This window comes from Sprattus sprattus (assembly GCF_963457725.1).
Source record: "Sprattus sprattus genome assembly, chromosome: 4".
Classification (NCBI taxonomy): Eukaryota; Metazoa; Chordata; class Actinopteri; order Clupeiformes; family Clupeidae; genus Sprattus; species Sprattus sprattus.
In genome coordinates this window covers 5,215,839-5,242,945 of record NC_137923.1, presented here as the reverse complement: position 1 = coordinate 5,242,945, position 27,107 = coordinate 5,215,839, and the positions used below count along the sequence as shown (strand labels likewise).

The 27,107-nt window shown below is 46.8% G+C and overlaps 1 protein-coding gene across 1 annotated transcript in view; it reads left to right on the top strand.

Annotated features, from left to right (window-relative positions):
* The window catches only part of LOC308364204 (solute carrier family 22 member 23), a 41,636-nt gene that overhangs the window by 5,554 nt on the left and 8,975 nt on the right, over nucleotides 1-27,107 (top strand). The window contains exons 2-8 of the mRNA XM_080837238.1: nucleotides 6,385-6,488; nucleotides 6,598-6,752; nucleotides 17,464-17,632; nucleotides 21,015-21,142; nucleotides 22,278-22,380; nucleotides 23,099-23,334; nucleotides 24,282-24,314. Coding sequence (XP_080693364.1) covers nucleotides 6,385-6,488; nucleotides 6,598-6,752; nucleotides 17,464-17,632; nucleotides 21,015-21,142; nucleotides 22,278-22,380; nucleotides 23,099-23,334; nucleotides 24,282-24,314 — 928 coding nt within the window. The remainder of the gene's footprint in view (nucleotides 1-6,384; nucleotides 6,489-6,597; nucleotides 6,753-17,463; nucleotides 17,633-21,014; nucleotides 21,143-22,277; nucleotides 22,381-23,098; nucleotides 23,335-24,281; nucleotides 24,315-27,107) is intronic.

Sequence of the window (27,107 nt, the reverse complement as noted above, 5' to 3'; positions counted from 1 at the left end):
ACGAGTGACCTGTGAGATATCAGCTTGGCGCTTATGCAACACAAAGATGTACTCTCTCTTTCTCTCAGTTAGGGTCCTGTGGATGTGAAACGCTTTGCAAGTAACACCACGAAACAGACACCCTTTTTTTTGGTTAATCCACTCAGTGTATTAAGGACACTTTCTCAGATTTGTGCATGGATTCAGCAAAACTGTTAGAAACCATTAAGGCAGTCCAGATTTGTGACTCATGGCAAAATGAAGATGATTGTTAGTATATTTTAAGTCTTTTTGAGGATAAGTGGTCTAGTTTGTGGGGTCATGCTCTGGGTATTGGGCCTCAAGAAGATGTTTTAAACTACTTGCCTTGCATGGCCTCCGGTTAAGTGCGTATGTTTTACAAAGATATGGAGATTAGAAGGGGCTCTTTGGATGTCCTGAGAGGATAGCACAGATAAAGTTCAACTGACATTAGTGGATGTGTTTGGATGGGTGCGAGAGGGTGAAAGGCAGGGAGATAGCATACAGATGCAAGTTAGTGCCTATGTTAGCATGTTCACTCATAGGAAACGGCCGGGGAGGCAGGGACCAGTTGTGCCATGGCATACTGACACACCAGTGCTAGCAGAGGGGACAAAGCCGGTCTGTCTGCCTCTCCCACTCTCTTTCTCTCCAGCTCTTGCATTCACAACCACGCACACCAGCTCCCAGACAGTAGGCCAGTTCAGGATGGGAGCTGTGCATACCTTCTCTCTAGTCTAGTATCTCTCTCTCTCTCCCTCTCTCCGTCTCTCACATAAAACACACACATCCACACACACATCCACACACGGTATACAGCACCATCAAGACATGGCCGTTTTCACAGCCATCCATTTCTTGCCTGACATTCAGACAGCCATGGAAAAAAATCAAGCCCTCTTTTCTCCAGCTGAAACACACTACTGTATGTACAGTGCATGTATGCAACAGAAAAAAAAGGAATGTGAGAGTGAGAGAAGGAGAGAAACAAACGAGCGCTGAAAGCAGCACTCATCCATCAGTCCCCATCTCCCTCCCTTCCCCTCACACACAGAGCAGCTCTTCATGGTGGGCCTATGGTGTGACAGCCTGTTGTCCTTGTGCTAAACGTTGCACTGTTCCTCACAGACACTGAGGTCACACACAAATGGAATTGTGCGGTTTAGTATGTGTGTGTCTTTGTGTGTGGGTTTCTCTCTCTCTCTGTCAGTATGTGTGTGCATGTGCATGCATGTTTGCCTGTATGTGGCCTTTTATGCATCTGCGTCTGTGCATAGTCCAAAAACCAGAACCAGAATTTTTGTATCAGTGTTTTTCAATGTGTGTGCGCAAAGAGCGGAGATAAGACAATTAAAGAGTTCTACATACAGTACATGCCACATAACGAAACTACATAGAAGAAGGAACGTTTTCATTGCGTTGCATTATCAAGTGCTCATTGTCCATCATTTAAGGCAACCCTAAACTGGTACACTGAGAAAAAGAAATTGGGCCTTAATTTCATTGACCCGCAACAAATTAAGTGTGAAGCGCATGAACTAAAGCAAATGTAATAACTCGGCATAACCATTTTGCATTTTGCTTTGAGCAAGATCCTAAGTGTAATCACAGGTGGGTCAGCGCAATGCTCCCACACGCCACACGATAGCTGTAGTTCACACGTGAAGGACCTTTGCCTGTTGCCCGCCGAGCAAATAAGTTATCTTTTTCTGGCATATTACATTTTCCGATTCTGTTTGTGTTTTGTAATACGTGTCAGCAGCAAGTCAGTGCCAGGCCCTATTCTCTGAGTCCGAAACAGGAAGGAACAGCCAGAGTGATGTAGTTTCTTACTTGCAGAACAAAGGCCTGGAGTTCCCTTCTTTCTGTGTGTGTGTCCGTCTGTCTGTCTGTCTGTCTGTCTGTCTGTCTGTCTGTCTGTCTGTCTGTCTGTCTGTCTGTCTGTCTGTCTGTCTGTCTGTCTGTCTGTCTGTCTGTGTCTGAGAGAAAGGAAGAAAGATAGATGGAAAGAATGTGCAAAGTTAGGATTGATGACTGTGGGCCTCTATTTTGCATGTGACGTTGAGAAGATGCCAGGAAGGAAAATCAGAAAAGCCATGTTTGTGTTTCTGTGTGCATGCAGTGCATCTTTAATTACCCCATCTGAACCGCAGGAGAATTAATGCTCATTAATGCCGAGTGCAGTGGAATGAGCTTTGTCTCTTATCCAATTGCAAGTGTAGTGATTTTGGCCCTAAATTCTTTCATTTTTAAATCTCTTTTGTATTTTAGCTCGCTCTCTCTCTCTCTTTCCCTTCCTCTTATTATGTGGTAATAAGCCCACTAAACCAGAGACAAGCAAACCTTTCTGATAACCAAGGACTCTGTTGCTAGGCAGTAACTATGCGGCAGTCTGTATCTCTGTCACTCTCATTCTCTCTCTCTTTCTCACATACCCACATGTACTCTGCCAGCTTCCTTCACACTCTCCTCTCCTTTACCCCTTTTTTCTCATGGTTTTGCTCCCAGTGTGAACGGCACAGGTAAACGGAAGGCATTCGTGTAGTTGTTAAGTCGTTACCCCCCCCCCCCCCCACCCCCTCTCTGTCAGTCACACACACAGACATGGACAACCCTGCTTTTGTTGTACAACCTTTGTTCAAGGTCAGTGGTTGTCCCATTTCACAGGTTGTGGTTAGATTCACTAGAGACTCTCTGAAGCACCAGCATGGGGGTGTCACCCCCACTGGCAGCACGACTGTGGAGAGGGGTGGTCATTTCAGTAAACAAACACAGCCTCTATGCCAAGAATGTCCATGTCAAAAATACTTTCCCTCGCTGAATGACCCATCAGACATAATAGCCGTTACATTATGCATGGGCATCTGAAATCATGTGCAGTGTCTGACAAGTGTGGCATTTAAGATTATGTGTGAAACCATGGAACATCCCATGAACATGTTCTGCTTGGTCACTTGAACGCTTGTTCACCTATTCGTATCAGTGCAAAAGGCTCAGGGGATTCAGGGGATCATGTAGAGCAACACAGAGCAGGGCCCAAGGGAAAGGCTCTCAAACTTCTAACCACTGCACCTCCTTCTTAAGGGCCGCTGGATTACATCCTGATGTCAAATGATCTACTCGTTCACACCTGAACTCAGCCCAAGGTGTGGAGCACAGCCAGTGAAACATGTTGCTCATTTGACTGACACTTGCATATGTGGGTGGATTTATTCCTGATCTCGTAAAAACCAGTATGAGCTCCTAGTAAGCTGTGCAGTATCACTTTCCAGGTGGAATTGCGCAAGTTGTATCTGTTTGTCTGGGCCTTGTTGCCGGGTGATATTCAAACTGAAAGTTTAAGTAACAGAAATTAGTCACAGTTTCTACCCTCAAGTAGTCATAAGGCATCATGCCAGCAAACGTTTTTGTTTAGACAGTACGAAGACGTGGTTGTGTCAGTGATTTCCTACTGGTGAGGAAACCACAAAAAATTCCATTGTAACATTTCATCACTCGTCACATAGTTCTGCTGAAAGAGGGAAGCTGCTTGACGTGTTTTGGGGGGTATTTTTTGTCGTTGACATAAATAATCCTCCTTCTCCCCTCTCATGTTTCTGGTAACCCCGGTTATGCAAACAGTAAGCGCAGCATGACTCGGCCTCAGATGAGAAATTCTCAAATTCAGCTCAGGAGCTGCCTAATGACCCAGGCCACTTGAAGATGTGTTACTGGGTCTGGGTCTGCCAAGTCACTGTGGCCGGCTGGTCCTGTGCTGCAGCCCTCCTGGGCATGTGGCTGGTGTGTGTGGCTCATGTGACTGCAACAGGGTCAGGGGAGAGAAAGCCATGTTGGGGAAGAGGAGGTGTCTCATACAGTATGTCATGCACCTGTCACCCAGACACCCCAGCCACACCCATGACCTCCACCCCCACAGAGACACACACACACACACACACACTCTCTAATCCCTCTCATCCAGGCCAGCTGGGATCACAGAGGGGGGTTCCAGAACACAAAGAGTCCAGTATTCCAACCGTCCCACTGAATAGAGCGCTGCGTGGTGTGTGTCACAGCTGAGCATTCTCGCACAAAGACACACTGAGACAGAGAGACAGAGGCAGAAGCAGGGGGACAGGGGAAGACAGAGACGTTGGGATGATAGAGTAGCATACAGCTCACGGCCATCAGATGGACAACCCTGTGCAGAGCTCAGCTATTGGTTATACCAAGGTCAAGGTTGTACCAATCACCACACCAGTGTACTTTTCAAAATGCTTGTTGATAAGGTCCAGTAGCTGCTGGCCTAACGTACAGTGAAACGTGAAAGGGGAAACTCTCTCAGATGGACAGTGCTTTAGGGTGTCAAGGAAATGTAATTTCAGACTACCTTTTGTGTCCACGGCTGCAGAGCAAATGAGGAATGATACAATTCCCTGTTTAATCATAACATTAATATCAAGATTTGGGCTATCATGAGTAGTTTTCTATCAGATAACTTTATCAGATCAAAGCCTTGATCTCAAAGGAAATGCTTTCCTACAAGCTGCGACACAGAGGGGGAAAGTGATTTGTTGTTTTATTTATTCTCACCCCAATGTAATGCCTCACGCTCGAGGTTAATGATGTGAAAACATTAGAAGGGAAGAAGGTGCCCGGTGGACTGAAGGGTCCCTTGTGGGGCCACTTCACTTGAATTGCAAAGCAGGTTGTTTTCTCCCCTGAGCAAGAAGTAGCATTGACACCTTCAGTCTTGCAGAGTTTCTCCCTAATATCTGTCTTCCAGAAACTGCCGCTGAAAAAAGGCTGGTTGATATTTCTCTGGATTTTTCATGACCTGTTTTCTAACGTTACACACTTGATATTACATCATATAATAAGAGGATAGTATGATATCATGGCATTACAAGATATTTTTCCCTGATCAGCTTTGGTGTGGAAGGAAAAACAAACAGTCGTGCCACCAACATTGAATGTTTAGTGCCAATATGTACACACAGATAACACTGAGAGACTAACACTGCAGAGCAGATGGAATCAACTCAAGATGGCTGTTGGGATTGTTTGACGGCTTGGCCTCAGTTTCAGCTTGTCCACCTGCAGTTCACCCCACTGAAAGCCTTGGCAGTGTCCACTTCAGACACAGTCAGTCACCAGTCATATTCAGACATGGTGTTAGTGTCTTTTTCCTGTCCAAGCACTGATATACTGTATGTATTTAATATAAGGTAGTCATCTGAATGCTCTTGTCCTTGCTTCTGGGAGACTAGCAGGTGTTTTTTTTATGTGTCTGCTGACTACCACAGCTTGTGGTTGAGTGTGTGGTGGTTGGGTCTTCCTGGGCTCAGCAGTGCTTTTTGAACTCCCAGAGTAAGGCTGAGCTGTCATTAGAAACTGCTAACCGAAAGGAAAACCCAGCTTCCCTTTTTATTTGCCTTACGGTACTTTTGTTGAAGATGATAAGAAAAAAAAGCTGGTTCCACCTCAGAAAAAAATCTCCCCAAAAAGTTGGAAAAAAATTGGTTGAATAACTCTTTGAGTTCCATCAACCAGAAGGCCTACTCTCTGCTTTACTCGTCACACACGGTGTTCCTCTCAGTGATCCTGTCCCCGATCATATTGCGAGAGCATGTGTGCAGAGGGGGTTTTTATCACCAGCTCGTATTCTGGGCTGTGACATGTGCTCAGTGTGCAGACCATGACTCCTGCTCCATCAAGGTCAGGAGGGAGCTTTCCACAGGCGGCGTCATAGCGTCGTATTTAGTGCACTGTACACAGTTTTGACAGTTAAATGGCTGAATCTAAATGTCAGTTTAATGTGTGTGTGACAGTTTCTCAGGCAGATTGATTTAATGGCGTATGTCACCCATCACAAGTCTAAGCTTATTTGTAACATAATTTGAATGCAGAATATAATGAATTTCCTCAAAGTAATGTTTGTGTAAAGCAAGCAGCACCGTTTACAGCCCTAAGGAAAATATGTTGCAAGTCCAGATAAACCTGTTCTGTGGAAATAAAGTTAAAAAGTAATAGACTAAGATGTTATAAAAACTGTGTGATTGTACCCAGTTACCTCTCTGGTTATAAATGTCATCATAGTTTAATTAGGGTTTTCCTATCCTTACTTTATGTATAAATGGTCACTGGATTCCTCAGAAGCATTTTTTTTTTTTACTCTAAGACTTTGAAACGTAGGTGTAGACAGCGACAAACAGTGGGTTGTAAAGGCCATGTTTACAATGTCTCCTGTGACTTAGGTCAGGTCAGGTGTGACTCAGGTCCATCTTGTGTGGTTTCGGTAGCAGGTAATCCAAGGTTTCTCACATTGGTGAGACTAGTCTCTTGTTTGCATTGTGAATGGGGTATTAATCAGAGCTATCTGGGTATTCTCTCCTTTCCCTCCAGTGGAACTTGGTGTGTGGCTCCAGGAGGAAGGTTCACATTGCAAAGTTCTCCCTACTGGTGGGCTCCATCTTCGGGTATCTGGTGATGGGCATCCTGGCGGACTGGTAAGTCTCTCTAATCGGCTGCTCTGGAAAAGCACCAAATGTCTGAATGCCATGGTTTTAACTCACATGCAGATCGAACCGTAAAGTTTTTGTTAATTTTTTTTTACAGGTTTGGAAGGCACCCTGTCCTGATGATCTCGGTCCTCTTCATGCTAGTATTTGGCCTGACGGTGGCCTTCTCTGTCAACGTGCCGATGTTCAGCACCCTACGCTTCTTTGAGGGCTTCTGTCTGGCTGGAATCACCCTCTCCCTTTATGTCCTGAGTAAGTTGGCAGTGTGAAGACGTTACATATCAGCAACCCGTTTTTTATGTTCTCTGTAGGCTTAATCTCGTGGAACAAACTCTGATTTAGACAGTTAATCTTGCAGCGAGGCAGCAGTTTTAGCCTCGCCATACATCAGATATGGCAATCTGAGAGGGCTGTGTTTCAAAAAGTGCTTCCTGTAGCAATCTCTGCAAGTCCAGCATCCTTAGTCTCGGGAAATAAAAAGCTGTGTATCAATGAATGCGCGGGACAGCAGACTTCAGTCTTCAGACTCAGTCCTTGAGTTCCAGCAGTAACTGACTTCTAGGTATATATATGTATATACATTGAAGAAAAGAATAACTAAAATAATAATAACAAAACTAATAAATAATACATAAAAAAAAAGGGGGGGGGTTCTCTGGATTCCTAGATTATGGATGTTTCAAAGTATTAGGCTGTGTGTGTGTGTACGGGGGCACGGACTAGTAGGGGAGTAAAATTGACGGCATCTACTTATTATTAGTGTGACGCTTTAGCATGCAAATTAATGGGAAAACTTTTAGATATCGGCCAAAAAAAATCGGCCCCAAAAAAATCGGCAGCCCATATCGGCTATCGGTTAACCCTGACCTCTAAGTATCGGCATCGGTTATAGAAAAACCCATATCGGTCGACCTCTACTTCTAGGTCATCACTGAGAGTGAAACCGTTCTGAACACCCTTAGTTCTGTCATGTCGGTATTCTCTGTATTTATTGTCAAGGAGCAATCATGTTAATAATCTTGTCTGCCTGTTTTTGATGGAAATGATTTAACTTTTCTGCTGCACACATCAGGGGATCCCTTAGTGGAGCACTGTCAGAAAACACCTTTGATCATTCTTTAAGAAAGCATTCCTGAGATACGAGTGTAGAGCTGATCTGAGGAGGGGCTGCTGGCTGCCTAATATGGGTCATGTTTTGGAACGAAATGGAAAAGGGTCAGCGCCCGCGTTGTGTGTACAAAACAGTTGGGCTAGCGCACAGGAAAGGGCAGCACTCAATAGTGTCTGACCAGGATCATCGCTTTCAGGCTGCGATGGATCCTGTGCGTGTGCGTGTGCGTGCGTTTGTTTGCGCTGAATAACAAGCATCTCGACAAACTAGGCTTGAATTATGAAAATGTCAACTGCACTTCATCGAACAACCATCACCACACAATAACTCATCATCAACCTACGCGACCCAGGATCTTCCTCCAGAGGACAACTGCAGGTTAAGAATCACTGTGCGGTCCGTAAAACGTGGCTAATAGCCTCTGATTGACTTGTCCTTTTCTTGGCCTGTCCGGCGAATGTGATCTCTGGCTAAAACAACGAGTCGTTTCCCCCACGGCCGTGCTGAGGCCTTGGCCTGTAAAATCCATTAGGGGCCGCACGATGAATTCCTCCTGACGTGTGCGACCTTCCCGGGCTACAGTAGAGGGCTACAGTCTGACGAGCGATAATCTGCCTCCGATGGCCGCTCTCGTGGACATGGCCTCACGATAATTGGCCTTGCAGAGCTAAAGCTCTGTCTGCGGGCGTGATGGGACCCATGAAAAGGGCCGCCAAAGGCAGCTCTAATTATCTGGTTAAAAGAGGGAGAGAGAGAGAGAGAGAGAAAGAGGGAAGTAGAAGAGAGTGAGTTAGGGAGTGAGATGGGGCCCCTCCATGTCCTTGTCATTCTAATTTACTCCAGGCTGTCTACCTTGAAAAGCCGTCCAGCAGGCCTGAAATAGAATGCAGGCTTGTCAGTGCTCCCCGGACAGCCGGACAGGGCAGAGTGCAGTGAGTCTGTGTTCTGCAGGGGAGGGGAGGGCGCCACAGGACACCCTCCGCAGGGCGTCACTGGAACAGAGGGACACTGATGGCCGCCCCTTTGTCTTGACGTCTCCTCGTCCCATATGGCAAAATAGGCAATCGAGGAGACAAGGTGTCTAACGGTGCAGGTCGTTACTCTCCAAATCTGCTAAACCTTGCTTACAAAGGAGTGCGTCTGGGGGATCACAGATGCTGTCCTCGCACATTCTTCCATTCTCTCTCCTTTCTCCTTTTTTTTCTATCTTATGCGTCGATGCGTCATTCATTTATCAACCTGTAACACACTTAAAACTTGACATAAATGAATATTAATGTTTGTCCATATTTTTGAAGTGGTCTCAGGTAAATAGATTCTAACTTAAACACTAGATTCCAACTGAAACGCATTCAGTCTGTGCACAAACAAAGCACATTTCATGCTGTCACCTTGCACATGCAGTCAGTCAGTTTTTAATGAGTGTGTCTGCTCCACGCCTCTCAGATCATTGAGTAGCCTTTAAAGAGCTGACAGTTACAGGATGTTAGACCTGCCAGTTAGCTGTGTTGAGCAGAGCTGTGAAATGGGCGTCTTTGGGAAGTAGGGTGCTCACATCCTGTTGTCCCCCCACCAGGAAGCCAACGTCTGCTCTATAGAGGCAACTTGTGACAGGTGGAAGCTGATTAGCGTGTGTGTGTGTGTGTGTGTGTGTGTGTGTGTGTGTGTGTGTGTGTGTGTGTCTGTCGTGCTGTCTGTCGGTCTGTCTGTCGGTCTGTCTGTCTGTCTGTCTGTCTGTCTGTCTGTCTGTCTGTCTGTCTGTCTGTCTGTCTGTCTGTCTGTCTGTCTGTCTGTCTGTCTGTCTGTCTGTCTGTCTGTCTGTCTGTCTGTATGTCTGTCTGTGTCTGTGTGTGTGTGTGTGTGTGTGTGTCACAGAAACACCGCAAAAATGCACCTCACGTTAGCTTGGACACCCTGGAACAGATTTATTGACCTAAATCACTTCGAGTCATGTGTTCCTTGAGTTTCATAACCCTGTGGTAACTGTTTCACATTTCTGACCGCTTCCACAAACCCCAATCCACTGTTTGCACGGTTCTGCAAACTGGTCAGAAAGGCATGCTTCCCGTCTCACCCATGCGCCGTCACCCAGGGTCACTGGAGAACGCACTGGTGTGGTTTTGGGTTGATGGCATTGTGCTATGTTTGGAGTTGAGAGCCACATGGTCTTTCTTTGATATGCTATATCGATCTCACTCTGAGAATTCCCACTTGAGCTATAGATTTGTTTATTTATATACAATAGTGTTGAGTACTCGGCTTATTTGGTCATACAGCCTGGTCCTGGCTGGTACATCCTTCAGTTCACAGTCAGTGTTTTTCCACCAGCTGGATATAAAAAATTCAGACAATTCAGAGCGTCGGGCATCAGGTTTTGTTAGTAATGCCTGTGATGTTTACAAACAAACGTTTTGCACATTCATTCATATTGTTTTCTGAAAATGAGCTGTGAATATGTCTCTCTTAGGCCTTGCCTGTAGTTCTGTATGTTCTCATCTTACCCCCCCCCCCCCCCCCCCCAAAAAAAAAAATCCATTGTTGTCCGTCTTTTGTCTTGTTTTTTGGGGCATGTCCTGTTTGATTATTGCCCCATGATGATTCTCTGTTGCCAAAACATCACTGCATGTGGGTGGTCATACACTGCCCATTTGGGACCTTGAGGTTCAACCCTGTTCAACGCATATACAGGGCGTCTGTTTGTTGATGAATGTCATGTTAAGAAAGGTTAATGTTTGCCCGTAACTCTTCAGTAATTGTGTTGTCACTGCATTTGAAGTCACTGCTCTTTGTCCCTCCTCAGCAATTTCTGCCCCCCGCTTTTTCCGTGCGGAATGTTTCATGATGAGTTGTGAGGTCACACTCTGCTGTGTTAGTACTTTTTGTCCCTCCATGGCCATGGTGGTTCTGCAATGCCCTGCCCTGCTCATCCTTTCAGCAGAAGTTTGACGAGGAAGTGAAGGAAAGCAAGTGTGCAGAAGTGCAGGAGTTGAAATGAGACTGAGAAAGCTCTTGTTGAGGGCTTTCAGTGTTTGAGATTAAGATTAGCTGTTTGACAAGTGAAAGCCTGCACTGGTTGCCCAGGGCAATGACGTCAGATCCTACCTCCAGATATTCCGGAGGGAATGGCATTCATTCAGCCTGAAGTGCCAGAGGGAATAGGAAGAACAGTTCAGCAGCAAAATGGGCAATAATCTACACATGGGCCTATCTAGACACTGAGGAGCAGTGGCTGGTGGATTGGGGATGTATTTTCTCCCTCCGTTTCGAGGTGGCTGATTGAGGTCTGAAGTGGGCAGTAGAGTGTGAAGTGGCCTTGAGAATTGAATTATTACTATTACATTTTTTTTGTGATGCAGAATTCAGTTGAAGGTTTTATGCTAATGCATTTGTTCGGCCCAGCCTAACAGGCTTGTTGTTTTTGCATAATACCACCTGTACTAATGATCTTGTGTCCTTCACATTAAACAATACACAAACACACACAACCACTCACACACACACACACACACACACAAACACACACAAACACTCACACACATGCAGACACACACACACACACACACACACACACACATATATATATATAAACACCTACTCAAACACATCCACACACACACAACCACACGCACGCAGTTAAGCACACAAACCCACAATTTTGCCTTTATTGTCGGTTCTGTACATGCCATCTGAGAACACTGAGTGAGCTCCTTCTAGGGTGGAGGTTTCCCTGTGTTCTGCTCTGCTGCGTTCTCACATTAGGCCATGTGCTGCAGGATGGAACTGGACCTATGACACCCAACTCTCCCTGTCCAGGAAGCTCTGAGAGTGGAGAACAGAGACACAGAGAACCACATCCGAAAGAAGAGAGGGATTACAGAGAGAGAGAGTGGGACAGTTTCATAGAGAGATAAAATACTGAGGAAGCAATGCCCAGTTGCAAAGTAAAAAGTAGACACACAGAAAGTCTGTTTCTATTTAAGCAGCCCTTGTTGGTAGTTTGGTATGTTAATCTTCTATGAGTGAATGAGTGCATGCGTGTGAGTGTGTGCACACACGTGCTTGTGTGTGTGTGTGTGTGTGTGTGTGTGTGTGTGTGTGTGTGTGTGTGTGTGTGTGTGTGTGTACATGCCACAGGAGTGCACCGGAGAAACGATTAGTAATCCATCCATCCCTGTATGTCTTCTACGAGCATCACATGACTGGTGAGCATGAGCTAATCAGGCTTAGCTAAGCAAACACCGTGTTGTTTTCCATGGCTGATGTTCAAGTGATGTTTCGCAAGAGGGGCCTCCAACCCTGACTCACGCTCCTCTGTGACTGTTTGAATCCACCCCAGGGCAAGAACATGTTGCTGTTTGCTCATGACGTGACCATTTCACATAACAAAGACTGAGTATGCCTTCATGACTAGACATATGAAGAGACCTGCACCAGGATACCACTGTCAGCTTTACTCATTTACTCACTCACTACATTTTTTTCATTCTTTCTTCTACTTTTGCATACAAATTTGCTACAGAGGAAACATGTTTTCAGAGCTGGTCAGAGAGTTTTCAGATGTCTTTATATACATCTTCACTGGTAAATTCAACTTCTCAGAGAATAGAATTGGATTCACACTCAAATTCACGCCAGTCCCAGCATGCTTTGGGTGGAACCTTAGCTAAGGAGCGGAGCTGATGATGTCACATCCCCTGGTCTAGGTGGAGTGGCACTGACAGGTGTGTTTAGACAACACCGGGATCCTGACCATGTATGTGTGCACTTACTCACGCACATATGCACACCACAGACTCACACACACACACACACACACCAGCTAGGGATGATGACAACCAGATGTAGAGTGCACATGTAGAAACATGAGGTGACTCTTTCAACAACAGCCAATATATTTCATTCGGCTGCATTACATCATCTAAGACAATAGATTTGAATATTTAAGGTCCAAACAACTCCTTAATGGGATTTAGGCCCAAGGGCTGACCTTAAATAGGGGAAGCCTGGTGGGCTGTTTGATCTGTGCCTAAGTGGTGTTTACCGTGGCTTTCTGTGCTGATTTGTGGCATATTTTAACTTGTAGGTCCCTCTCCTACCGCCGCCCCCCCCCCCCCCCTACCCCATCTGCCCTGTGGGACTGACTCTGTGGGGTGGGGGGGTCACCCAGGTGGCAGCGTGCCCTCGTGTCTGCTGTCTGCCCCCCCTCTTAGTCTGTCCCCTGCCCTCCATTCAGAGGGGATTTCAGGCGGATTGAGGCGCTTCCTGACGCGCCTGCCGTGGGTTACTCCATTGTTGGGATAGATTTGTGGGCCTGATGAACTGCTCTGCAGTGGATGTCCCTGTTCTCTGCTGGTTTCCGAGCACAGCCATTCGTCTCCTCCCTCGAGTCCGAGGGGTTTGGCATCAAGGGAGATTGTGTGTGTCTTTGAACAGCCTTGTGTGTCTTTGAACAGTCTTGTGTGTGTCTTTGAATGTGATGCATGCGGGTGCAGTGCTACAGTGACACACACTGTATGTCACACTAAAACGCTGCCGGCTTTGTTCTCGGTAGGGGGAGCTGAGGGGAAGCGAGTGAGTGGGTTTAATAGCCGTAAGCAGCCTCTGTCTGTCTTCTGCTTCCACCTGCTTGCCCGCCCACCTGCCCACTTCTGCTGGGGCGGATGGAAGGGATGCTCCTGTACTGTAGTGTGTCTGCCATGGCAGTGTGGGAGCTGGATCTTCTTTGGCACCTTGAACAGATGAATGTTGTTACTTTGTTACTTAAAAGAATGTTAGGAGTCCTTTCTTCCTTCTCTTTCTGGCCATCTGTCCTTCTTCTGATGTATTTTTCTATGTATGATGTATTTTTCTATGTATCACTGTGTTTTATATCCATGTATACTCACGACGGACCCCAGGGAGACTAGCAACCATTCTATGGAAGCTAATGGGGATCCAAATAAATAAACAATAAACAATAAACAATTCTACCTCTCCTTTTTTCTTCCCCCCTTCCCTCTATCTACTATCATACTATAGCTCTGTTTCTCGTCCTCTTTCCCCTTCTTTCTCCCCCTCTCTGTCTCTCTCTCTCTTTGCTTGACTCCCTCCCCCCCTCTCTCCCTGATAAATGAGACAAGGTGCTGTGTCAGTGTTCCCTGTGGCTGGAGTAAAGTTCGTGTTTGTGCTGAGTGTGTGGGTGTGCGATCCGCAGAGCCAGCACGGCCTGAGCGGCAGGCGTTCCTGTGTGTAGAGCAATGACCTCTCACTCCACACACACACACGCTAACACACACACACACACACACACACACTCACACTCTCTCACACACACACACACACACACACACACAAACACGCTAACACCCTCTCTTTCTCTCTCTCTCTCTCTCTCTCTCTGCCCCTCAGGCACACACACACACACACACACACACACGCGCGCGCGCTAACACCCTCTCTTTCTCTCTCTCTTTCTCTCTCTCTCTCTGCCCCTCAGGCACACACACACACACACACACAAACAAACACACACACACACACACAAACAAGCACAAACCCAATAAACAGACACGCATAAGCATGATGGCGCATGTCACAGTCAGCAGAGCATACCACAGTCTTGAGTCATGAAATACGTCAACAGTTTTGACCTCAAGTTTAAAATGTTGCACTTTATAAGAAGGTGAATTTGCAACATCAAGCGTATTGGGGAAGTGTTTATCAAGTGGCGGGTGGATCCCATGTTCCCTTTTGTTCCGTCCAAGACGTTCTTAGTTAAATCTGTGTTTCATGTGCTGGTGTTTTTTAGTAAGTGCTGCGTTTGGGTGCTTGTAGAAATCTCCCCGTATCTCATAAGCCCCCTATTACCTTCGAGCCTTGCTATTAATGGGCAGGTAAAGGACGTTCATTAAGCAACTCAAGCAAAAGCAACCCCAATAAAATGTAACCAAAGTAGATATGAAGAAGAAAATGTATTGGACAATGTAGTATACACACACACACACACACACACATACACACACACACACACACACACACAATATGTGATGTCATCTGACAGAAACACACAAGGCTTTGTAGGCGTGTGTGTGCGTGTGTGGCTGGGTTTCTTGTTGTTTGTGTGTGTGTGTGTGTGTGTGTCTGTGTGTGAGCATGCACAAAGCTGTGTATTTTTGGACGTGCATGTGGCCTCTCCGTGTAGTAAGTCAGAGATGTGTGACACACAAATCCAGTGGCTGGACTCTGTGACATCATGGCACAGTGCCATTGGCGAATCATGTGACAAGAAAAGGTCAGCGTGTCACACATAGGACACCACTGGGGGAGGAGTGGGCCAACTGTAGGCCTCAGCTGCCCCCTCTGTTGGCATAGTAAATCACATCAACGCGTTTGCCACTTTGTGACGACCATGCCTGTCTTAACCACTGTGCATTGAAGCACTTTTAGAACTCTGATTACATTTCCCCTGCTGGGGACATCCTGATCTTTTGTGGATTGAGTGGATTTGGATCTGAGAGATATGTGGGGCCTTAAAGGTTTGCCTTTTAGTGGTTGGTGTTTCAAAGCAGACCTGCATTCCATCAGAGTTCTTTTATTCAGTGTAGGCTAATCACATGACCCTTGCATACCATCATCCATGCACAGCCACCCTTCACGGACTTGACTGTTATTGTTGGATTGTGAGAATAGTGAAGAGGCTGTTGACGTAGACTCCGCAGCAAATATATCATGAGAGTGAATGATACGCATTAATTGAAACAATGCAGGTCTCATTTTCCTTAATAAAGTAAGTAAGTATGAAGACATGTACTCACTGGGCCACCTCAGGTGAAGTTTATATTGTGAGTGTGAGAACACCATCTCTAATACAGCTCAACATTCGAGTATCACAGAAAATGTTGGTTTGTACTTTTTCTCACACTGCATGAATCTGAGACAAACCAGATGTTTTAATGTCAGCATTCATACTACTTTAATATCAGCATTAACACTCTTTACAGTGCACATACAAAACCCCAGCATGTGACTACAGTATGTGACTGAAACCCCAGTATGTGACTACAGTATATGACTGAAACCCCAGTATGTGACTACAGTATATGACTGAAACCCCAGAGGTTCAGATGTTTATGCTTGAGCTTCTAACTTTGTTAGTACTCACATGATCTGTAGGACTTGGGCTGGTAGACCATAGTCGTGGAGAGTAGTTGTACTCATGATGGGGTGGACATTAGTGCACGCTTGCCAGGGCCTGACTCTACTTAGGCCATTTTGTCAGGAGATCCACTGCTGAGGAGATGATTGGTCTGTGACTCGGAGTGCTGAGCACAGCCCAGTGAAGGGAACATTTCTGAGAGGTTTTGTCCTTCATGGCTCACTGTAAGTGAAATGACCCTGTCTCGTGTGTGTGTGTGTGTGTGTGTGTGTGTGTGTGTGTGTGTGTGTGTGTGTGTGTGAGTATGTGATGTCAGCTGAGCGTATGGGATTTGTGAGGGCTGCTGAGCTGAAGGGACTTGGCAGATTAGGGTCAGCTGGGTTTAGGATCTCAAGTGAAGGGGCCCTTTTCAAACTTCTTTTCTACTTTTCTCTCTCTCTCTCTCTCTCTCTCTGATTATGTGTGTGCGGTGGTGGTAGCGGCGGGGGTACGTGTGCTTCTGCTGCACACACGTACACACTAGCTTGTAGTGGTGCCCACATTGTTAACATCTGTGAAATTGTAAAACAATTATCAGTGTATCATGTACATTGACACTCATATTTTATATTACTTAGTACAGTGGCTTACTATGTTTACTTACAATGAACATTGAGTCCATCTTAGACTTAACCAAGCTGTAGCTGCTGTACGTTTTGATATCATTTGGGCAAGTGTCCAATTTACAGTAGGTCACACTAAAAAGTATGTCTGGCAACATGCCATTTCTTTAAATTATTGATATTAAAACAAAAAATAACTTCATTTGACTCCGGGGACATGCAGTACATAATGTCCAGCCTGTGAAGGTGGCCCAGTAAACCAATTCTTATTTCTTCCAAGAGCAGAGCAGTTTTCCAAAGCACAGCGTTCCCACTCAGGCCCCTTTCTGTCAGCCTTTTGTTGCTCCGGCTCCGACGTTTGTCTGTGAACAGAGAGCATTATTCATTTACCCGGGGGAACGACTCCTAATTGAAATTCCGGGCTTTACCAACGGATCGTGACGGCGGGCTTTGCCAGCCTCAGTATTATCCTGTGCCCCATCACCTTGAAAAGTAATGTGTCCCTTTACAGACAACAACTAAAAAATAAGAACATTCCTCAAGAATTTGTAACCTACAAAGCATTACTACTCCGGGCATATAGAGGGGTTGCCCGTTTGTTTGCGAATGTGTGCGCGTCCTGCGGAGCTATGGAGCATATGGCAGGCTGTGACCTCAGCCCCGAGCGGGTGTCCTCAAAGCTCGCCACTGCTGCACCGTGCTAAGCTGTGCGTGGAATACTAATGCTGACGTGAATGAATCTACGGCACTGTGTGCTAGGGGAGATGACAAGAAAGAGAGTGTTGGGCAGTTTATTAGTCAGGGAACGTAGGCTAGCACTCCGAGGGGAGAGGCACAATGTCGGGCTTTATCAGCGGCCCGGCCCTAATGGAGCATTGCACCGGGGATGACTTCAGGTCCTCATCCAGGTCCATTTTAGATGGTAATGTGGTCCAACACTGTGCTCAGGTCAGTTTCCTGTGCCAGGTTTAGATGGCTGAATTGTGTGTGTGTGTGTGTGTGTGTGTGTGTGTGTGTGTGTGTGTGTGTGTGTGTGTGTGTGTGTGTGTGTGTGTGTGTGTGTGTGTGTGTGTCCTACCGCTGGCATTGAGAACCCCACTCTTATCTCTCTTTCAGGGATTGAGCTTTGCCTGCCAGGTTGGCGTTTCTCCATGACGATGGTGGCAAACTTCGTGGTGCTGGGAGGCCAGATGTTGATGCCCGGCTTGGCGGTGCTGTGCGGAGATTGGCAGGTCCTTCAGGCTGTCATCATCTGCCCCCTCTTCCTGATGCTCTCTTACATTTGGTAAGGGAACTCCTCCTGAGCACGCCGCACCTCTGACTTTGGACACACACTTAGTCTCTACAATACATCCTCTATTTGTTTATTCAGTTCTTTAAATTATTCACATGTCCATCTTCATGTCAAATGTTATATGGTATACAAATGATGTATTAGGTTTATAATCCTTCTGTCTGTTCAAAAGGGCCTTCTAACCGCAGCTAAAACAATAGATGCAGCTGAAACAATAGATGACATACTGTGTTTGGATACGCTGGACTGTAATGCAAACATAACATTGGTTACGGACAGTTTCTTAAATAGAACATGAATAGAAAAATAGCAAAGTGGCCACTGAAATGACTGAATTATGATTATGTTTTTCCTGTCTCTAGTATTCACTATTAACACATCCGTGACTCCTTCACTTTCAGCTTTCAAATCGTGATTACACAGGGCACTAAATACGCGCTCATATAGCCCCTCTGTGGTGTCAGGACAGATCAACATACTGTTCCACATGCACAGAGCTTACCCAGGCGCTATTTCCCCCCCCCCCTTTAGTCGGGTGAAGGTATGCAGGAAGGTCAGGCCATTTTGAAATCATTTCACAGTTGAGTCAGCAGCTGGAGGAAGCTGAAAGGCTTTCAGAGACAGAGCAGCATGTGGTGGAGGATGCAGGGTCCACACCTGGGCCCAATTAATCCACCAGCACACTACAGCTGCCCCCTCATTACCACCAACACACTACAGCTTCCCCCTCATTACCACCAGCTCACTACAGCTTCCCCCCCATTACCATCAGCACACTACAGCTGCCCCCCCCCCCCCCCCATTACCACCGGCACACTACAGCTGCCCCCATTACCACCAGCACACTACAGCTTCCCCCCATTACCACCGGCACACTACAGCTTCCCCCCCATTACCACCAGCACACTACAGCTGCCCCCATTACCACCAGCACACTACAGCTGCCCCCCACTACCACCAGCACACTACAGCTGTCCCCATTACCACACTACAGCTTCCCCCCCATTACCACCAGCACACTACAGCTCCCCCCCCCCCCCCCATTACCACCAGCACACTACAGCTGCCCCCCCATTACCACCAGCACACTACAGCTTCCTCCCCATTACCACCAGCACACTACAGCCCCCCCCCCCCCCACTATCACCAGCACACTACAGCTGCCCCCATTACCACCAGCACACTACAGCCCCCCCCCCCCCACTATCACCAGCACACTACAGCTGCCCCCATTACCACCAGCACACTACAGCCCCCCCCCCCACTATCACCAGCACACTACAGCTGCCCCCATTACCACCAGCACACTACAGCCCCCCCCCCCCCCACTATCACCAGCACACTACAGCTGCCCCCATTACCACCAGCACACTACAGCTTCCTCCCCATTACCACCAGCACACTACAGCTTCCCCCATTACCACCAGCACACTACAGCTTCCCCCCCATTACCACCAGCACACTACAGCTTCCTCCCCATTACCACCAGCACACTACAGCTTCCTCCCCATTACCACCAGCACACTACAGCTTCCCCCATTACCACCAGCACACTACAGCTGCCCCCCCATTACCACCAGCACACTACAGCTGCCCCCATTACCACCAGCACACTACAGCTGCCCCCATTACCACCAGCACACTACAGCTTCCTCCCCATTACCACCAGCACACTACAGCTTCCTCCCCATTACCACCAGCACACTACAGCTGCCCCCATTACCACCAGCACACTACAGCTCCCCCCCATTACCACCAGCACACTACAGCTGCCCCCATTACCACACTACAGCTCCCCCCCATTACCATCAGCAAACTACAGCTTCCCCCCCATTACCACCAGCACACTACAGCCCCCCCCCCCATTACCACCAGCACACTACAGCTGCCCCCATTACCACCAGCACACTACAGCTGCCCCCCCCCCCCATTACCACCGGCACACTACAGCTGCCCCCATTACCACCAGCACACTACAGCTTCCTCCCCATTACCACCAGCACACTACAGCTTCCTCCCCATTACCACCAGCACACTACAGCTTCCCCCCCATTACCACCAGCACACTACAGCTGCCCCCCCCCCCCCATTACCACCAGCACACTACAGCTCCCCCCCATTACCATCAGCACACTACAGCTCCCCCATTAACATCAGCACACTACAGCTGCCCCCATTACCACACTACAGCTGCCCCCCATTACCACCAGCACACTACAGCTGCCCCCCACTACCACCAGCACACTACAGCTGCCCCCATTACCACCAGCACACTACAGCTGCCCCCCATTACCACCAGCACACTACAGCTGCCCCCCACTACCACCAGCACACTACAGCTGCCCCCATTACCACCAGCACACTACAGCTTCCCCCCCATTACCACCAGCACACTACAGCTTCCCCCCCATTACCACCGGCACACTACAGCTGCCCCCATTACCACCAGCACACTACAGCTGCCCCCATTACCACCAGCACACTACAGCTTCCGCCCCATTACCACCAGCACACTACAGCTTCCCCCCCATTACCACCAGCACACTACAGCTGCCCCCATTACCACCAGCACACTACAGCTTCCTCCCCATTACCACCAGCACACTACAGCTTCCTCCCCATTACCACCAGCACACTACAGCTTCCCCCCCATTACCACCAGCACACTACAGCTTCCTCCCCATTACCACCAGCACACTACAGCTGCCCCTATTACCACCAGCACACTACAGCTGCCCCCCCATTACCACCAGCACACTACAGCTGCCCCCCCATTACCACCAGCACACTACAGCTGCCCCCATTACCACCAGCACACTACAGCTGCCCCCATTACCACACTACAGCTGCCCCCATTACCACACTACAGCTGCCCCCATTACCACACTACAGCTGCCCTCATTACCACCAACACACTACAGCTGCCCCCATTACCACACTACAGCTGCCCCCATTACCACCAGCACACTACAGCTGCCCCCATTACCACCAGCACACTACAGCCCCCCCCCCCCCCCCCCCCACTATCACCAGCACACTACAGCTGCCCCCATTACCACCAGCACACTACAGCCCCCCCCCCCCCCCCACTATCACCAGCACACTACAGCTGCCCCCATTACCACACTACAGCTTCCCCCCATTATCACCAGTCATGTCATCTCGATTAGCTACAGGCACAAGCTAAAGGCTTATATTTTTGTGTTGACGGTGCTTTGATGAAACCTACGTGACTCAGACGTGGGTTTGCGCCTCCTCACTTCTGTCTCTCTGTCTGTCTGTCTCTCTGTCTGTCTGTCTGTCTGTCTGTCTCTCTGTCTGTCTCTCTGTCTGTCTGTCTCTCTGTCTGTCTGTCTCTCTGTCTGTCTCACAGGATTTTTCCAGAATCCCTGCGCTGGCTACTGGCAACTCAGCAGTACTGTCGCTCCAAATGGCTCATGGTTCGCATTGCAGAAAAGAACAAAGCCAATCTGGAGAAGGACGCAGACGAGCTCATGACCGGTATGGCTAGGCTGGGCAGCCATCTGAATCTTCTGGTGCATTCTGCTGAGACTAAAGCCACAGAATGCAGTTAGTGATTTAATGACAGGATACGTCATGTGTGATTTATATGGTATAGGATGCTTACTGTGGAATAAAATGGAGGAGACAGCGTCTTTTCTTTCTTTTTTATCATTGTAATGATTCCTAGGTTTTGATTGATGTATTAATTGCACATGTTACTATCACTATGAGATTTGTAGGACTTCAACCCACAGTCCCCACAACCCACTTAGTTATAACTGCTAGTTTTTAGTGCAAGTGATTATTTTTATGTTTGTTCATGAATGAGAGGCACATTTCTAACCAGTCCACCTATATATTTTCTTCCAAAAGCTCTCCTTAAATCAAACTACAGTCGCATGTAAATCTGGGAGACTTTGTTATGGTCTCTGATGCCTACCTAGTCTTATTTTTCACACAAAGCAGTAGAAGAGTGGAACGCATCTGACCTATTCCCCTTCAGTGTGTGCATGGTAGACTGGCAGAGGGAGAGGAGCCTCCTCAGGTCCCTCTGGACCTGTATACATGTACATAGCCTCCCAGACGTAACTTCATTAGAGCTTTCATAGGCAGGAAGCCACAGGACAGCTGAGCAAAGGTCAATCACTTTGGCTCCACTCAGGGCCTTTTGATGCGCCCACAATGCCATGGTAACCCTTTCAGCAGCAGACATAGACGGCTATTGATTGATTACATATACGTACATCTAGTTTCACATGACCCGCAACGTGAAACATGGAGTCCATGTAAGATCTAATGCCCAGATTCATATGACTGTGTATATGTTGTGTACCTGATAAGTTAAGATATAGATGATCGGCATCCCCCTGTAAAAAATGGATAGTGGAAACCCTTTTGCCCTGTGTAGGTGCCCACCCTGGGAAGAGACCATTTGACTGAGTCTCCTCTCTGTGTTTGTTTCTGCTTTTTCATTTTGGCAGTGCAGATGGTATCAATGTCTGCATTGTCATTTTCACAAGCTCACCCGCAGTACACTGTGTTGGTGTTATTGTGCCCATTTGACTGTAGGCGTATATACTTGGGTGGCATGTGCGATCTGAAACAGGTTGTCCCTTATCTTCTGTGATTTCAGAGTTGCAACAGGCCCTGCAGAAGAAGCCTAAGAAGACCTGCATTGTTAAAATGGTTGGCACCCGAAACCTGTGGAAGAACATCGTGGTGCTCTGTGTGAACTCGTAAGTGTGTCTCTCTCCATGTTTATAGTGTGTGGTTTTGTTTACAAGGGTTTCACACTTTGTTTTCGATCACATCCTCTTGCACGGCTATGGCTGTTGTTGTTTTTGTTGTGTTTTTCTTAAGGATGCATTTTGTTGATCATCTGTGTGTTTGTCCATTGTACTTATTTTGAAAGTGTGTGTGTGTGTGTGTGTGTGTGTGTGTGTGTGTGTGCACACACATTACACACATTACTGTTTACTGTGCAAGGAGGCATTGGTATTGACGTGGCAGCTTAGAATAGCACTGATCCATTGCTTCAGTGCTGTCTGTGCAAGATTTCCCTATGGAGTGTGACACACACACACACACACACATTTACTATTGTAAAGTGGCCATAGAGTACCAGGCTTGTGCTTGCCAGTGTGTATTCGGCTGAAATTAAAGATTGAATGGGGTGTGGACCAATTATTTTTCAGCTAATTACTTTTCCGATTTTCCCCATCACTCTTTTCCTCCCTGCCGCTCGCTGGCCAGTATCTCTCCTCCCCTCTTCCTCCCCCTCTATACCTCCTTTCCCCCTCCACTCTGCACTGATGCATCTCATTATTCAGCTAATTCAATTTCCATTTTCTTTGATGGACTGTATTGGCACAGTAACTTATTTTAATGAAACGCACGTCTCCCTTCCCCTCTCTGTGCCTGTTTCTCTCCCTGGCCCTCCCGCCATCTCCTCAGGTTGACCGGTTATGGCATCCACCACTGTTTTGCGCGCAGCATGATGTACCAGGAGTACCAGGAGACCACCATGTTCCACAACTTCTACGCGGACTACTACGTGATGGCGGGCATCGCCGTGGCCTCCTGCATCGCGCTGTGCCCCGCGGTGGGGCTGATGGGTCGGCGCGGAGGCCTCCTCATGTTCATGATCATCACCGCCCTGGCCTCACTGCTGCAGCTGGGCCTGCTCAACTGTGAGTATGGCACACACCACACCACTGAGGGAACACACACACACATAGTACATATACACTTACTATACATACATACATACATACATACACACACACACACATACACACACACACACACAAGTAAGAGAGCAAACATTCTGGTGTATGTATGCTGCTGGTGTTTACTGGCAACTGTATATGTACCATCTGTTTACACTCTCTCACAATCAGGAAAAACATTTCACCTAGATATTCTCAAGCACATAAGTGCATGAAGTTCATGTGTTTGCATGTCTGCCATGCAATGTCAGAGCAGGTCATTGTTGTTGAATTGTGAATTGAAAAGTGAACACCCAGGTTTTTTTCAGCCGAAGGCGCTGGTGTTATTAATTATGGGTGTGCTGTGAAACTGTTTCTCACAGACATGGTGTCCTGGAAATATCCACAGATGAAGAGAAGCTACACTGTGATTACTGTTGCATAATTTTTTTCAAAGTTGTTCCTTGCGTGCGTGTGTGGGTGTGGATGAATCTAACTTGACATGTATAGTCATTATAGCCATCTGGCTTAATTCACAGCTTGGCTGACTTAGCAAAGCAGATTTCACTTGTTTCTTGCCTATTCTTATACTTTATAGAATCTCATGATTTCTACATAAGTGGCTGCAGTATAGTCACCGTCTTTGATGTGCCATTTCAGATGATTACCTTGAGAATTACCTTAAATGGGCTAGTTATGGGTTGTTGGTTCTCGATTACAGTGAGACCATGTGGCTGTGGAGACCTGTGAGTACAGTTTGTGTGTAATGATTTGGCTCATGGCTAATGTTTAACATGATTCTGGTGACTGAGGTTAAGGTGAGGCTTATTGTTCAGGCTATGTAGGGGAGAAAGTGTCTGTGTCTAACTTTTTTCTGCCTTTATTTTCTCCCAAATGTTTCCCCCCACATCATTCAATGCTGAATCCAGTACTGGGAAAGTACAGCGTTCAACTAAACATAGGTAAGTAAGAATGTTGGTTCACAGAAATATGAAGTTCACAGCTATGAATCACATTACTCCATGAATATATTATTCTGTAAATTTACTAGCCATGATCATGCTAGCTATATGTCTAAGTGGTTAGAAACACAGCGTATCTCAGAAAAAGTGCTGTACTCATCAAACTCACCTCTTGCTAGCATGCTAGTGTTGTCCTGCACTTCTTAAGGCCGATTTAGGATCGTTTTAGACGCAGACCCGTAAGCATGTCATTTACACAAGGGACTTGTTTCAGACAATTTTTTTTAAATTTACAGTTCCTTAAGGTTCCTTAGGTTCCCTAAGGATTGTGCGTGTTGCAAAGCAAATCAACGCCAGAACAGTAGGATTTATTTTGAGTGAAGTAAGCTTATTTATTGCAGCAGGACAAAGGGAAAAAACGTACTAGAGCATGAAAGTGTAGTGGGCGAAAGGCTTGATGTTATGAATACTTGTGTTACACAAAATATAAAGGTTGGCAATTCAGTACCAGTGGTAAAAAAGACAGATCACATGATGCAGAAGTTCGTTTATTGACACATCTTTTAATGACGGCCACAGCGCTTTAAAACAATGTGTTTATGAGTTACATTATTCAAAGGTGAAAGGTAAACGGCGAGAGAATCGCCAGGTGCACCCTCACATCATGCGGGCATGTTGTCAGTGCTTGTAATACAATGGTGTTGGCTGCAAGTTAACTCCACGTTATAGGTATATGAGCAGACCGGGCTCATTCTATCAAACTCGCGCTTGCCTCACGGGTGCAATTGATTGATTCACGTCAATATGAATGGATGACAAGACTAACAAGTGGTGGAAAATGAATATGAAAGTATTTGTTTGGTGAATTAGCATGTTCTCTCCAAAACAATTGCGGGTGATGTCTCCTGTGAGAATGGGATAGTCTCTACATAAATTTGCGGTCATTTGAGCGTCCTTATAAGTGTTTAAAGAGTGTTTGTAAAGGAGTTCATGTCTTCGGACCTCTTCTGTTCATAATTCATGTTATGTTCATAATCCACAAGAAGAGGCTTGTGAGACGGTCTGCAGGCTATTCATGATTAAAAGACTGTAGTATGCTACGAAACCGGAAACGTGTGACTCATGAAAGGCTGTGGTTGGCAGGCCAATCACAGTCTTTGCGATCTGCGTAGGGCCGGAGTGGCTTTGTCAGATAGTCAGAAATCAGAAATCAGAAATTTTGGGGGAAGCACTTAAGCACGTAAAGAGGGTTAAGTAACTGCGCAAGGGGCTCTTGTGTATCTTACGTGCTTACGCGTTGCGTTTAAAACTGACTATAATACTGTCTTAACCATTCACATTTAGCGTAGCCTTTTTTAGCATGGAGTAAGGGATGTTGATATGTTGAGGTTGAAGTCTGTAAAAGGCCCACCCATTGCTTCATATAGCAGAAAGGTGTTATAGTGTCTTGGGTTCGTCAGTTTTGTTCACTGACCGTTTGTTCAGCTGGCATGACTCTGAACAAGTTGTTTTTTGTTGTGATAGCAATAGTGTAAACTACATACGGTATACACATTGGGTACATATTTGGTGTGTTGTTATAACACCCAGTGGGAGTCCTATAGTTCCCCATATGTGAGCTGGGTCCTATAGAATGGTCCATAACATGTTTAAGAGTACTCTGATAGATAGAAGTGAGACCCAGCTCACATATGGGGAACTAGATGCATGCATCCAAGTTGCTGAAACACCTACAAGTCTTTAGGCGGGCAAGGATTGGGCAGGGAAGTAGCCTACCTCCGCCCTAACTCCTGCTGCCCATCGTTGCCCTCCCCATAGCAGGTTGCTTTCAGAACGAGCTTGCATTCTGGGATTGCACTGAGCTGTGTCTTACTGTTACCTCGGAAAACCGAGGTATCAAAGAAACTGGACGTTCTCCTTCGTGAGACACAGCTCACATATGGCGAAAGCTCCCAGAATTTGCAGAGCTATAAAACAACCTGCTTCTCTCCCAGGGAAACCCAGTAGGCAAACACCAAGCCTACTTGCCACTAGGTCCTGATAGCAAAACACACTGCACTGGTGCTGTGACATCTTTAAGAGTATAGCGAATGAAAATATGAGAATTCGCCCAATAAGCAGATTAACAGTCGCCATACTGTGTGTAGAGTAGGCGCCTTTTGTTTCATAGGAGGCTTTGGTAACCTGCACAATCCAGTGTGAAAGATGTTGTTTTAAAAAAGCCTGACACTGTGCGTAAATGCCTTGTCCTTGGACATAAGGTGTGTAATCTCCAAACCTCATCAGAGGAAAACAGTTGGGGGGCAGAAAGAAGCTCGATATGTGCTAAAGAGTGAGCTGCAGTCACAATCTTAGACAAAAAAAGCAGGGTTTGTCCATGGAGGTACCTAGAATAATCTGTGGCTCACTGAGTGCAATGGGGGATAAATGAGATCGCGTGCAGTTCACCCAGTCCTTAAGCTGTTATGAGAGCCAAAAGCAGTGCCACTTTACATGAGAGGAATTTTGTGTAAGGGCTCCAAAATCACAGAGAGCACCCATCACCAGGGGAGATCCCATTGTGGGACTACAGACCATGAGGCCGGCCTGAGGCAGTAACCCCCTTAGAAAACTAGGTACCAATAGATGTTGACATGGCGACACACCATTGAAACCTACTGTCTGCGCGCTTCGAAAAAGGCAATGTGAAAAAACCCGTCTTTGAGATCTTCCATGGTACTCCAGTCTCTTTGGTGTATAGAGGTTAACACCTGACGATGTGTTACCACTTTGAAGGTATAGTGACGTAAGTGC